We start from the raw sequence: 14,536 nt of genomic DNA, 5'->3' as shown, positions 1-14,536 counted from the left end.
TTGCATTGACCAGGGGTTGCACACACACAGTTTTAGTGCTCTCAGGAGCAGACGCCCAGATTGTGGTGCTCAAACATTCAGCTGCTATGCTCACCAGGAGCCACACTCCATTAGCTGCAGTGCTTGCTGAGGTGTAGCCAGAAATCACTTGTGGAGCCAGGCAATATGAAGCAAAACTGCCAGACTCAAGACCACTGGGATCAAACTCACAACCTTATGCTTGCAAGGCTGGAGCTTAGGCCACCAAACCATCACCTGGCCCTAAGAATGTGAACTTAATTCTCAGTGCAAGGGAAGTCACTGAAAGGCTTTAAATGAGGAAGTAACATCTTTGAGTTTTTATTATAAAAAGGTCATTCCCCACCCCACCCCCAGGTGCTGTGTAGACTGGATGGAAGAGAAGGAAAAATAGGGAGAAGGGTGGTCAGGAGGCTACTAATGAACCTTGGCAAGAAATAATGGAATTTTAGAGTAGGACAATGGCTACAAGCTGGAAAAGTGAGCTGATTCAGGATAAAATTAGAGAGAAATAGAACTTCTTTTTTGTTTTGGTGGGGGTGAGGTGGCCACACCTGACAGTATTCAGGGCTTACTTCTAACTAGGGTACCAGGGATTGAATCCAGGTCAGCCACGTGCAAGGCAAGGACCCTACTTGCTGTGCTCTCACTCTGTCCCCTAAAATGATATAACTTGAGGCTGTATGTCTATGAGTAGGGAAGGTGTCAGGAATACCTTTCAAATTTCAAGCCAGAATGTCTGTGTATGTGGAGGTGCCTTTAACATTAAAATGGGAACCAGAGGAGAAAGAGCAGGTCTTAGAGAATAACGATCAGACATTTAAAGATGTCACATTTATGATATCTCTGAGGGGCTGGAGAGATAGCATAGCAGATAAGGCTTGCCTTGCATGCAGGGGAACTGTATTCAATTGCTGGCACCATAACTTTCCTATCTGAGCAGAGAGCCAGAGCCAGAGCCAGGAATAAGCCCTGAGTACACCTGGGTGCGGCCTAAAAGCAAAAAACAAAAAGCCGCCAAAAAAAAAAAAAGTTGCTTATAAAGTGATTCAAAAAAACACAATGCAGTTATGATATTGGCAACTTCTTACATTTGCAGTGTAGTACTTGACATAATATATTCACGTATAGTTGCCAAGTGTAGACTCACAGCAGCTCCAAAACAGGCTTGAATTTCTATCCTCATTTTACAGATAAATGGAAGTTCTGAAAGGTAGTCATTTAACTTTTACTGAGCAACTCTGCATTCCAGGCCACATGCCAGGAGGGAGAAGGTTACAAAGATAGAAGAGACAATACTGTTTCAAGGATGTATAATCAGATAAAATGACAGTAATGACAATATTCCTCTGAGAAACATCCTTTCCAATCCTTAGGTGTCCAAGTCTTATGACAGGAACCGCCATGATTTATTAGACTAATTTCAGATTAAACACTCAAAAATCTCCAGTGGGAGAAATTTTTTTTTTTTTTTTTGCTTTTTGGGTCACACCCAGCAATGCACAGGGGTTACTCCTGACTCATGCACTCAGGAATTACTCCTGGCGGTGCTCGGAGGACCATATGGGATGCTGGGAATCGAACCCGGGTTGGCCGCGTGCAAGGCAAGCGCCCTACTCACTGTGCTATCATTCCAGCCCCACCAGTGGGAGAAAATTATTAGAAATTTTCAAATGGAGGGGCTGGAGCGACAGTACAGTGAGTAGAGTGTTTGCTCTATTTCAACCTGGGTTTGATCTCTGGCATCCCATATGGTTCTCTGAGTACCACCTGGAGTAACCCCTAAGCATCGCTGGGTATGACTTAAAAAGCTGAAAAAAAAAAAAGAAATTTTTAAAGTGAGTCCAGTTCGTAGAGAAGCAGTTAGGTGGTGAGAAAGCACACAGAGCTGAGTACCTTGCCTCCATATTGTCTTCATAATGCTCTGGTGAGGAAAACCTGATGCTTTATGAAAGAGATCTTTAGTACAGCTTATGTAACTGTGAACTGAATTAATGAGATCAGAAACCTGTTTAAATGAAGGAGAGACCATGTGTCCCTACCCCCGAGTGTGGAACAAGAGGAGGCAGAAGGACAGACGTTGAACATACTCTAGAGCTCCCAGACTCCTGGGGTTCTCATTGCTCAAAGTGTGTAATTCCCAAGCTAGGGAAATTGAGGGCTGGGGAACAAACCCAGGCCCGCCACGTGCAAGGCAAATGCCTTAACTGCTTTGCTATCTTTTCGGGTTGGTGTTTGAGGTAGACTTTCGGGGGTAGATTTTTTTTTTAATTTAATTTAATTATATTGAATCACCGTGAAAAAAAATACAAAGCTTTCAGGTTTAAGTCTCAGTCATATAATGATTGAACCCCCATCGCTTCACCAGTGCACATGTTCCACTACCAAGAACACCACTATACCCCTCTCCCACCCAGCCCCCACATAAGTAGCTAATGATCTTCATTTTATTCTCTATACTTTGAATACATTCAATATTTCAATAGAGAACTATTATTGTTTGGAATTTTCCCCCAACAATCAGGCCTGCTAAAAAGGCATCATTTAGTAATTTCTTTTCATTGCTGAGAATGAAGATTCTATAAGCTTGCGCGGCCGTAATAGCGGCCGCGCAGTTTTGGATTTCTGATATTTTAGTTCAGTTCCCAGTCTAGATGCATTTCTGTAAGAAGCCGCTCTGGGTGCCAAAATGGGTTAGAAGACCTCTTGGATCATAGTCTTTAGGAGCAGAGGGTCTGTTTCGAGAGCAGCAGCTCCGGATCTTATCTGGGCTGAGAGCGTGTCGGGGGTAGATTTTTAATTTCACATTTTGGAAGTGAAAATGAAGCTAAAGCTTAAGTTTGTGCCCCCCTTTTCCTCCTGTGTTTTGGGCCACACCACAAAAACCCTGGGGGGAGTCACGAGTTCTGTGCCCAGGGGTCCCCATGGTGCCTGGGACGGAACCAGCCCTTATGTCTGGCTTTGTGTGTGCTCAGCCATGTGCTCCCTCTCCAGCCCTAATGTCTGTTTCTTGGGGGGCCATGCTGAGCAATGCTCAAGGGATCATCTTGGTCTGATTCCCAGTGATGCTTGGGAACATCGGTAGGACCAGGGGTGATCGAAGCAGCCACGCGCAAGGCCGGTGTGTGACTCCTGCACTCTTGTCAGCTGTAAAGCTTTTTTAGTTCTAATCTTTAATTTTTTTTATCTTTTAAAATTTAGTCATCAGGAAGGACTGGAGCGATAGCAGAGTGGGTAGGGTGTTTGTCTTTGCCTTGCACGCAGTGTACCCGGGTTCGATTCCTCCATCCCTCAGAGAGCGTGGTAAGCTCTCCGGGTATATTTGATATACCAAAAACAGTAACAACAAGTCTCACAAATGAGACGTTACTGGTGCCCGCTCAAGCAAATTGGTCAACAACAGGATGACAGTGCTATGGTGACAGTGCTACAGGGAAACTGAGTCCTTGCAGGAGCCACCGCAGCAGGCTCTGGTGCTGCCACTCATGTAGACATGTCTGAACTGATGGCTCAGTGCTTTGGACACCAGGTTTAAGGGTCAGTCGCAAGTCTTGACTTCCATCCTGTTACCAAGGTCAAAGCTTAGCTTGCTTTATGATAGTTATATTAGTATGTGGGATGGAGGATAGCACAGTGATGGGGCGTTCGCCTTTCTTGAGGCTGACCCGTGTTCAATTCCTCCGCCCCTCTCGGAGAGCCTGGCAAGCTACTGAGAGTATCCTGCCCTCACGGCAGAGCCTGGCAAGCTACCCGTGATGTATTGGATATGCCAAAAACAGTAACAATAAGTCTCACAATGAGAGTTGTTACTGGTGCCCGCTCGAACAAATCGATGAGCAACGGGATGACAGTGAGAGTGATTTTAGTACGTGGAAAAGTGACCTAGTATGTAAGATTTAATTTTGGTGGGAGGGGGCAGATGAATGGGGGAAAGACACACCAGTGGATCTGGGAGCTACTAATGGTGTTTTATTTTGGAGCCACTCCTAGGAGTGCTTGGTGAATCATACACTCCCAAGGACTGAACCCAAGGCTCCAACATGCAAAGCATGTGCTCTGTCCCACTGAACCACCTCCCATTCCACGACTCGACTTTTCTTTCTTCTCACTGTACACTCTTTCTGAAGCCTAAACAAAAGACCATCACCCCAGAATCCCATCATTACTTTCTTATCTTCAGTGATCAATCTGAATCATTTTCCCACATAAGAAAGGATATGAGAAAAGAGGAGAAATACCTAGTTCTCTCTCCCAGTTCTCTTTTGCCCAGCAAGGACTGCCTTGGGCACTGTAGGAGTGCAGAAAGAGGGAAAGTAACTCTCACCTTGCACCATCATTTTTGTATGGTGTATTTTGCACCATCATCTTAGATTCTCTACCAAAAAAAAATGCCTTTTATATAAGCTCTCCTCACCTGCACTGAACCTAACCACCTGGGGTTTTTTGGGGGGCAGGGGGAGGGGAATCAATACTCAGCTGTACCCAGTTTTCTTGGTTCTGTGTTTGGAGGTCACTCCTGGCAGTGCTTGAGAAATCACATGAGGGATTAGAGATGAAATAGGGGTCAGCCATGTGTAAGACAAGTATCTTAAGTCTATACTATCTCTCCTGCCCCTGAATCAAACCACTTAAATTCATCTGATCCCGGGGTAGAGCTGAGAAGTCAATAAAGGGACTAATAGCAGCCTCTCACTCTAGGCCAGAGAGGGCTTGCTGAGAAAGAGGCAGCTGAGATATTAGACAGACACCTACTAAGAATGAGCATTCACTCCAGACACTAAATTCACCCTTAAGGATTAGATTTATTGAAAATACTACATGCATATTAAAACATCTTTATATACATTTTTCCCAATACATGATTACAAATATACAAACATGGTTTCTGTCAAAGCTAGCATTTTATGCATTGGAAACTGTCAAAAATTTACATCCTAATTCCATTAAAAACGGACACAATAAATCTAATTTTTAAAGTCCAGCTCTTGAGAAGGAACTTCAATATGCGTATGGAATGTTTGTCCAAAGCAGTAGTGGCTTTCCATTCGGAGGGGGGAAAAAGTATCTAAAATTCTGAGAGCCTGTGATAGTGCATGATTTGGATGTGGATGGTTAAGATGATTTGGCATTGGTGGCAATTCTCTTCAACAAAATTTTTAATAAATCCATGATAGTCTTCTCTCAAAAAAAGTACCAAAATATAAAATTATCCTGATTAGTGAGGGTACACTCAACCAGTTGAATGCAATAGATGTTGATATTTCTTCTTGTTAGGATGAAAAGTCTCCTTAAACAACCGTGTTTGAAGTAGAGAATTTAATCATGAGATAGAGCTCTTTCTTGTGGAATATCTAAGGTAGACAGACACTGGGCTCATGTCACCCTTTCTCTTCATCCTTACATTTCAGAAAATAAAGGCCAAGGTCTTTCTAACTTTCAGTTTGAGTCCTTATTGTAAAGAAAGCAAAAAAGGATCGGAAGGACCAGAAAGAAAGTTCAAAGGGCTGGAGCACATGCTTTGCACATCGTAGCCCAGAGGTCAAATACCAGCACCACATATTTCCTAAAGCACCTCCAAACGTGACTCAAAATCAAAAAGTTAGTTAGAAATTTCTTTGGGAAAAGACAGAAAAATGAAAACAAAAAGAAAAAAAAAAAACTAATAGCTCATTTGCTGGTTCCTAGTTTCTCTGTCTAGGAAGCCTCATTCTCACTAAGTCCTGGTTACCACAGTACAGATCTCTGGGTCATGAGGGGTCATTCTGGTACTGACATTCACTGCTTTCTATAAAGCCATACTTTTACTCCTGCAAGCACTCCAAAACACTGCAACGACTCCTGGTGTCAACCCAGGAAGATGCTAGGATAAAGTATAAAATACACTAATGGAGAAATGAGCTGTCACCAAATACCCTATGAGTTAATGTTGTAAACACTGCAGAATTAAAATTAGTGACCAACTCAGAAAAATAATATTAAGAAAACAAGGAGATGTCCAGAGGCATGCAGTGGAACGAACTTGAATCCGTTTGCAACTGTAATACACTGATGATGACAGAAAAGTGGTATCACCCACATGAGCATTTATCCAACCTTCAATGCCAGAATCTTCTCAGTCTCCACAGTAGTATTGACATTCTTAATGATGCTAGCTTTCCAAATATTTGAAGACACTTCGCTTCAGTCCTGAAGTGCTATCATCTGTTTTGAGGCGTTTAGGTGAAGGAGTTGTTGTTATTGCAGATGAACATTTTTTCCTCACCTACAAAACAAAGAGTCAGGCCCAGCTCATGACCCTCATACAGTTACTTTAATTAGTATTTTAGCAATTCAAAGTTAAATTATGAATGGTTAACGAGGGGGGAAGGAAATATAACCTTTGGGCTAGGGAGATAGCTCAAAGGGTTGAAGCATATGCTTTGCCTGAGAGCCCTGGTTTTGCACACCACTTGGTGTAAACAATCCCTGGAATATATCCAAATGCAAGTTTCAAGGTGACTATTGGGGGCAGCAATCCCCTTGTACTTTATTGGGGAGTAAAGGATTAACACTACAGAATAAATCTGTTAGCTGGAAATACAAACACACACAGATAATTATATAAACTCTGGTTTGAAAAGCTAACCAAATCAGTTCTCAAATTCCCCACCTGAGGCTTCAATGATTCCTTTTCTGCTTCTGCCTTGACAGGAGAAAGTGTATGGAAGACAAAGTTTCGTGAATTTCGAGGAGCACTGGGGTTGAGGTCAGAAAGGGCAGCCAGTTTCTGAAGCATCGCTTTGGGCTGGTTTAGCAAAGAGCCCATCTTCACCTAAAGAAAAAAGAATCATCTAGTATCAAATTCCAAGGGCCAAGAAAAGAATAAGAAGCCAGTTCCTCCCTGCCTACCCCAGGCTGAGGGAACACATTCCTATTCTATTCATATAGAACAACAACAACAAAAAGACTTCTTACACATTGATTACATTGACTTCCCCTTCCTCTGTGGCAGTCTCCCTCCCTCTGTGACAGTTGTCCCTTAGCTTGAAGTGGGCCTTTATAGCACTGCTGATCATGAAGTCATACTACAAGGTTCCCAACCAACCTGGTTAGTAGTTCCTGGTCTGATGGCTTCAAAGGGATTTCTGAGTAGAGATTCTGATTCTTGGGTAACCACAGTTCGATTTACTAAAAGAAAAAGAAAATAGAGAGGTTTGTCCAGGCAAACTGGGTAGAATTACTTATAACTTTTTTGGCGCTGAGGATTTGGGTCTCTTACATGGAAATCTTGTACTTAATCATTGGACTACATATTTAGGTAAAATGACTTTAAAATTGAAATAAGAGGGGCCAGAGCAATAGTACAGCAGGGAGGAAGTTTGCTTTGCATGCGTCTGACCTGGGTTCAATCCCCAGAATCCCATATGGTCCCCCAAGGACCACCAGGAGTACAGAGCCAGGAATGACCCCTGAGCATTGCCAGGTGACCCAAAAAGAAAAAAAAAAATCAAAAGAAGACATTAGCTAAACCAGTAAGCTATAGGAATTCTAATTTTTTTGTTTTGTTTTGGAGCTTCCTATGTGGTTCTGGGGGCCACTAGAACTACATGTGACAATATTTGAGAGGACATGTGGGAATCTAATCCCGCAACTCACATGCCAGACAAGGTCTCTATATATCCCTAAGATTAACTTTTTGATTTGATATTGTTTGGGGGGTTATACCTGGCGGTGCTCAAGGACTACTCCAATCTCTGTGCTTGGCGTTGTTATCAGTGGTGCTAGGGGACCACGTGATATTGGGGATTGAACCAGGGTTGACTTGTATGCAACAGATACCTTAACCCCTATACTATCTCTCCATCCAAGATTGATTAGTTTTATTTAATTTTATTCTTATTGAATCATCGTGAGATACAGTTACATAGTTGTTCATTATTGGGTTTCCATCATACAATGTTCCAACACCATCCCTCCAACTGTTCCCAGTTTCCCTCCTACCACACCTTCCTCATAGTCTGCCTCCATGGCAGGTCTCCCGCTCTCTCTCTCTCCTTTTGGCCATTATAATTTGCAATACAAGTATTGAAAGCTTATTAAGTGATTAATTTTAATGTGACTTAAAAGTATATGAAGTGGGGCTTGCTCTTTGAAGCCCATGAATATGTTCTCCTTTGAATATTTATTTCTCTCTGTTTTTTTCCTTGTCTTTTCAAGTCTATGTTCTCCCTTCAACATGTATCTCCCTCTTACTGCTTTTTTCCACTTTGGAGAAGTCTGTGTTCTCTCTAGAACACATAGTCCTCTCTTTCTCTCCCTTCACATCTTTCCAAGTAAATTTTGTTCAATAAAAATTATTCTACTTCATTAAAAAAAAGCATATGAAGTGGGCCCAGGGAGATGGCTCAAAGGACTGCATGCAGGAGTCCTGGGTTCAATCCCTGGTACCTCAGGATCTGAGGTATACCTCTGAAATCAACCCCTGAGCACCAAACTGGGAATGGCCCCTGAGTAGCACTGTATGGCCCCAAAACAAACCAAATAACCAAGTGGCTACAAGAAGACAGATAACTTAAGCTTACTAAGCTGAACTTTAGCAGCCAGTAATTACTAGTTATAACAAGTAAAAATAAGAGTGGTCAGAATATGGTATGTGTTTAAGAGCTTCAGCTTAGAAGTCAATTATATCTGGTTCAGATCTTATTCTAACAGGTATATTAATCCTGGTCAACCATATAAAGAAGCCAGAATCCACTCTTCTGAGCTGCCTAAGAACACAAAGGAAAGCCATTAATATACACTTAACAAGTATGATACACACTACCCAATAGTTTTGCATCCAAAAATAGTCTCTTTTGACCTCTTAGTCACAGGCCTATGACTATGCTGCAAGAGCTTCTGAAGGCTGGCGTTGCCAGCAAGGCTGCAGCACTAACAAGGCTAGGAGAGGAGGTCCATAGGCACCAACAGGTGCAGCCCCAAACACAAAGCTATAGAGAGGAGAAGGGATGGAGGACGTCTCACCATTTCTCTGCAGTGCTTTGGCTGTAACTTTTTTGGCCAGCATCATAAACTGACTGTCTTCCCCAATTTCTTCTTCTTCTTCAGTTGCTATTTTCCCCTGCTGTACCTGAGGAGAGAAATCAGACAGAATTAATAAAAGCCTAGAATTTCCCAAAATAAATAGCACAGCCCAGGTTCTATACCTGGAAAATCATTTGTTTACTCTTTTGCAACTTTATATCTCTAAAACATGCACAAAAAGATTATTTGATTTTGGAAAAATATGCTGAGACTTGGCTATGGTAACCTTCTCAAAGCATAAAAGAAAACACAAGAATTACAAGGAACAGCAATATGTTGTCCAAGATTTAAAAATTAGCATTGAAAGTGCTAATTTGGATGACTGGGTCCTCTCCTCATAAACTATGGCCAGAAAAGGTCAATTTAGTGTAGACTTCCTACTTGGTCCCTAAGCCACTGCTCTCGTTCAATTCGCTCCTTCCTCCATTTGGCTTCGGTCTCATCAATCTGTTCTTCAACTTGATCATCATCAGAATCTCTGTGGAACATGTCCATCTGGGAGGCATCATCTAAAGGAAAGTTAAGGCTGTCAGTATACTGCAATCCCCACAGGAGAAGGTGCCTGGATAGACACAAATGAACCCATATTATTCACCGTAAACAGACACCAACTTTTCCCATCTGCTAATAGTAAGTAATGGTTATAACCAGGCTCTCCACAACAGCCTGCTATGGTTTTGCCAGTTTACACTGGACAAACATATTTGGTGTGCCATTTGCTTTTAGAGGTAAAAACCAAGATACCTATGTTTTTCCATCTGAATTTTCTCATGCGTCCAGGACCATCACTATGCAGATCCCCATCAGCAAGGTAACGCTCTTGGTATAAACGTAGTTGTCGCTTATCATCATCCAACATTGTTTTCCTACAATGGAAGAGATTTGGTAATTGAAACTAGGGCCATTCAGTCTGGTTACATGCCTCCCTTGAGACAATTTCCATTATTCAGAAGGGCTTGCTGGGACACTGACATGTGTATTTTCTTGATTTGACTCTGTAGCTCCTCATCAGAAGGAAGTACTTCATCAATTACGTCCTCTTCATATTCATTAATCTCTTCCCCATCATACTCATCTTCACTTCCCACGTCACTCCCTGACACCTCCGCTTCATCTTCCAGGAATTTTTTCAATCTCCTGGAAAATAATTTTGAAGATTAGAAAATATAACAATTAATATACACAGAATATGGAATTTTAAAAAATAAGAAGTTAAATTGATAACACTTAAGCCTGTCACTTAAAACATACTGTGTGCCAATAATTGTGCTATATGGTATCTTCACATTACCTCAGAAGATACTGATACTCCCTTCAATTCAAAGGTGTGGCTGAGACTGAGAGAGCAAATTTATCCAGGTTCACACAGAGAAGAGGCAGCAGAGCTTGGGTTCAATTAGATCAGTGTTTTCCAAAGTGAGTGATATTATCCCTTCAGAGAGGCACTGAAATGAAGGGAGGTGTGGGGATGAGATAGTAGCCTCTCGTGCAACTGGAGGACATTTTCTGTTTGTTTACGTACAGAAAGTAGATTTTAGGGTGAGAAGGGTGAGGAGCTCAGTTATTTTGTTGAGACTGTACAGGTGTAAGGCACTTGCCTTGCATGCAGCACACCCAGGTTTGAACCCTTTCATTCCATACTGTTCCCCAAGCCTGCCAGGAGTGATTCCTGAGTGTGAAGCTAAGAGTAAGCCCTGAGTACTTCCAGGTACAGCCCCAACCCCCCCCAAAAAACCCAAATATACAAAAAAAAACCCCAAATATGCCCAAATATATATTCCAGGAGATTCTAAAATAATAGACTGTGATCTGTGATAGCCCACCAATTCTATGATAGCTAAAATGAGAAGGATGGTTGAAGCTTAAGAGTTACTTATAGGAACTAGAGTAATAGTACAACAGGTATAGTGTTTGCCTTGCAACTTGGGTTTGATCCCCAGAATCCCATATGGTTCCTCAAGCACCACTAGGTATGACCCAAAAAGAAAAAAAAAGTCACTGATAATCAGAACTAGTTAATTCCCATAGAGAACAAGTATGATGGGTTCAAAGTCCTACTATGTATGGTCATGAGTGGGAAAAATTTGGTGGCTAGCTGAAAGATTGTTTATATAAAATATTTATGTCATTTTGGGGCTGAAGAGATAGTAAAATGAGTAAGGCATTTGCCTTCTTGCCTGTAGTTGACCCAGTTTGATCCACAGCACTGCATATGGTTTCCCAAGTACCACAAGGAGTATCCCCTGAGCAGAGCCACGGGTAAGCTCTAAATACTATTGCCTGTGTATCCTACCTCCAATTGTTTTATTTCTATATTTAAGAATTTTTGTTGTTGCTATTTTTGGTCACATCTGGCTGTGCTCATCAGGGCTTACTCCTGGCTCTACACTCAGTAGTCACTCCTTGTGGGCTTGAGGAACAATATGGAATGACAGGGCTCAAACTCCTGGCGGGGCTCAGAGGACTATATGTGGTGCTGGAGATGAAGCCCGAGTCAGCAGCCTGAAAAACAAGTGCCCTTACCCACTAGTACCATCATTCCAGCCCCATCAAATTACTTTTTAAATGCTAAGTTCTGGACTAGGGCTATAGTATGTAGTGGGTAGAGCACTTGTCTTGCATGTGACCAGCCTGGCTTTGATCCCTGGCACCCCGTATAGTGCCTTGAGCCTGCCAGGAATGATTCCTGAATATAGCCTGGAATAAGCCCTGAGCACCACCAGGTATGACACAAAAACAAATCCAAATCAAAAAAGTAGCTGAGTTCCTTTAGATCTTAAGATTCTGACTACGCCTAAGAGGCTACTAAACTTTCCCAATATTCTCAACCACCTCTCTTTGAACAGTAAAAATTTTAGCTGACGTTCTTTGTAAAATTTCTTTAAGCAGAGGATTTTGCACTCAGGTTTAAAGGGGATGTGGAGTGCTCACAGGATTAGAGCACATATTTTATATGTGGGACCCCTGGGTTTAAACCCCAGAACCACAGGGTTTCCAGAAAACTGCCAGGAGAGGAAAATGAGTATTGGCAAACTGAGTGTGCCCCCAACAATAAATAATTAATTACAACAGAAGAACCATTACCTGGGCTGAGGAGATAGCTCAAGAACCTAGAACATATATGCCTAGCATATATAGGGCCTAGATTCAATCCCTAGTACCTACTGCGTGGTTTTCTGAGTGCTGCTGGCTATGTCCCTGGTAGTCCTTTGAACATAACCAGGGTGGCCCCAGTGACCCCCAGTACTGCTGGGCCCGCGCAGCTCTGCATCACCAGATCCCAGAATCAGTCACATAGCAAAGTTGGCAAAGTACTGTCGGGAATGGCTCGTACAGCCCTGATCACTGTTTGGAAGGACACCCCCCCCAAATTTTGGGGGAAAATTTTTATTTTTGACATAGAAAAAAATCAATTGATGACCCAAGGCTGTATGCGATAGTTAATTTGACAGATGACAAATTAGAATCCAAAGCCAATCTTAGTAGAATGGAATGGACTAAAAACATAAACATAATAGAGAGCAATATAATGTCCTATATATATAAAATTCCAAAAGTCACTTCCAAAAAATAATACATATTATATATCTATATCTATGAAATCTGAATCTTATATTAAATAGATATTAAATTCAGATGTAATAGACAACTGAATATTTATTAAAATACTATCTATAAACCTTCACTGTAGTGATGTTGTGGGGCCACACCTGGCAGGTCGGGGGCTGCACCGTGCCAGGCTTTACAGTGCGAAGCACGTGTCCCACCACATGAGCCACACCCTTGGCCCCAAATGTCTAATATCATGGGGAAAAAGCTTTTGGAAATAACTAGAGAAAAATGCAAGATGCAAAACTGTACATAAAAAAACCTATACAGATCTCAACTAAATATATAGATTAAAGCCAGTGATGCAGCTCAATAGTACAGCACATGCCTCACATGTGTGAGACCTGGAATCAGTCCCTGGCATACCACACACAAAAGTTACAAGGCAATAATGACCAACAAATATTTTCTTCTTTTTTTTTCTTCACAAAATATTCGAATTGGTGAACATGAATGAACTCCTTTCTTCTGGGCCATGCCTGGTGGTGTCAGGATTTATTCCTGGCTCTGTGCTCAGAGATCACTGTGGGGGGACTATATGGGGTGCTGGGAATCTAACCCAGGTTGGTCACATGCAAGACAAATGTCTTAGCTACTGGGCAATCTCTCCAGCCCCCTTTTTCTTTTTTTTTTTTTTTTTTTGGGTCACACCCGGCGATGCACAGGGGTTGCTCCTGGCTCTGCACTCAGGAATTACCCCTGGCGGTGCTCAGGGGACCATATGGGATGCTGGGAATCGAACCCGGGTCGGCCACGAGCAAGGCAAACGCCTTACCCGCTGTGCTATTGCTCCAGCCCCCAGCCCCCTTTTTCTTTTTCTTTTTTTTTTGCTATTTGGGTCACACCCGGCAATGCACAGGGGTTACTCCTGGCTCTGCACTCAGGAGTTACTCCTGGCGGTGCTCAGGGGACCATATGGGATGCTGGGAATCGAACCCGGGTCGGCCACGTGCAAGGCAAACGCCCTACCCACTGTGCTATTGCTCCAGCCCCCTTTTTCTTTTTAATATTCTAAAGTATATGATTCATTTTCATGAGAAGGGAAGGAGGAAGGGAGGGAAGGAGGAAGGGAGGGGGGAGGGAGGGGGGAAAAAGGGAGGAAGGAAGGAAATATCATTTGCCTAAGACCACGATGAGGAAAAACTTGAACAAAAATTCTTAGGAAAAACAAACCAGAAAGATTTAGTTGTTTACTAGATGTTGTCACTTAGTTTCCACAATGTTTGGTGCTTCTGTAGGTTTTATGCATCCAACACAAGGACAGAAGTTGTAACAATCATACAGACATAATTATACAACATCTTAGGACAAAGAAAATAGCCATGGGGGGGGGCTAAAGCGATAGCACAGCAGGTAGGGTGTTTGCCTTGCACACAGCTGACCTGGGTTCAATTCCCAGCATCCCATATGGTCACCCGAGCACCGCCAGGGGTAATTTCTGAGTGCAAAACCAGGAGCAACTCCTGAGCATTGCTGGGTGTGACCCAAAAATCGAAAAAAAAAAAAATAATTAAAAAAAAAAAGAAAATGGGGCTGGAGCAATAGCACAGTGGGTAGAGCATTTGCCTTGCACGCGGCGACCCGGGTTCAACTCCCGGCATCCCATATGGTTTGCTGAGCACCGCCGGAGTAATTCCTGAGTGCAGAGCCAGGAGTAATCCCTGTGCATCGCTGGGTGTGACCCAAAAAGCAAAAAAACAAAACAAACAAACAAAAAAAGAAAATAGCCATAGGGTTGGAAAGAATACTTAACAGGGGTTCTAGGCCACTGAGCTATCTCCTCAGTGAAAAGAATTTTTTAAATCCGTCAACCAGGAGCTGGGGCGAGAGAACAGCGGGGTGAGCA

General features: G+C 42.6%; 1 protein-coding gene across 1 annotated transcript in view; it reads right to left on the bottom strand.

Moving 5' to 3' along the window:
* Positions 1-4,806: 4,806 nt before the first annotated feature.
* Positions 4,807-14,536, bottom strand: part of CLSPN (claspin) — a 35,993-nt gene continuing 26,263 nt past the window's right edge. Inside the window, exons 19-25 of the mRNA XM_004614254.3 lie at positions 10,054-10,218; positions 9,826-9,947; positions 9,463-9,590; positions 9,022-9,127; positions 7,103-7,185; positions 6,668-6,829; positions 4,807-6,280 (exon numbers count right to left, since the gene is read on the bottom strand). Of these exons, the coding sequence (XP_004614311.2) occupies positions 6,167-6,280; positions 6,668-6,829; positions 7,103-7,185; positions 9,022-9,127; positions 9,463-9,590; positions 9,826-9,947; positions 10,054-10,218 (880 nt within the window). The 3' untranslated portion in view covers positions 4,807-6,166. The remainder of the gene's footprint in view (positions 6,281-6,667; positions 6,830-7,102; positions 7,186-9,021; positions 9,128-9,462; positions 9,591-9,825; positions 9,948-10,053; positions 10,219-14,536) is intronic.

This window comes from Sorex araneus, chromosome 5 (assembly GCF_027595985.1).
Source record: "Sorex araneus isolate mSorAra2 chromosome 5, mSorAra2.pri, whole genome shotgun sequence".
NCBI classification, from domain to species: Eukaryota; Metazoa; Chordata; class Mammalia; order Eulipotyphla; family Soricidae; genus Sorex; species Sorex araneus.
The sequence above is the reverse complement of the archived record's forward strand: the minus strand, read 5'-3'. Positions and strand labels throughout refer to the sequence as shown.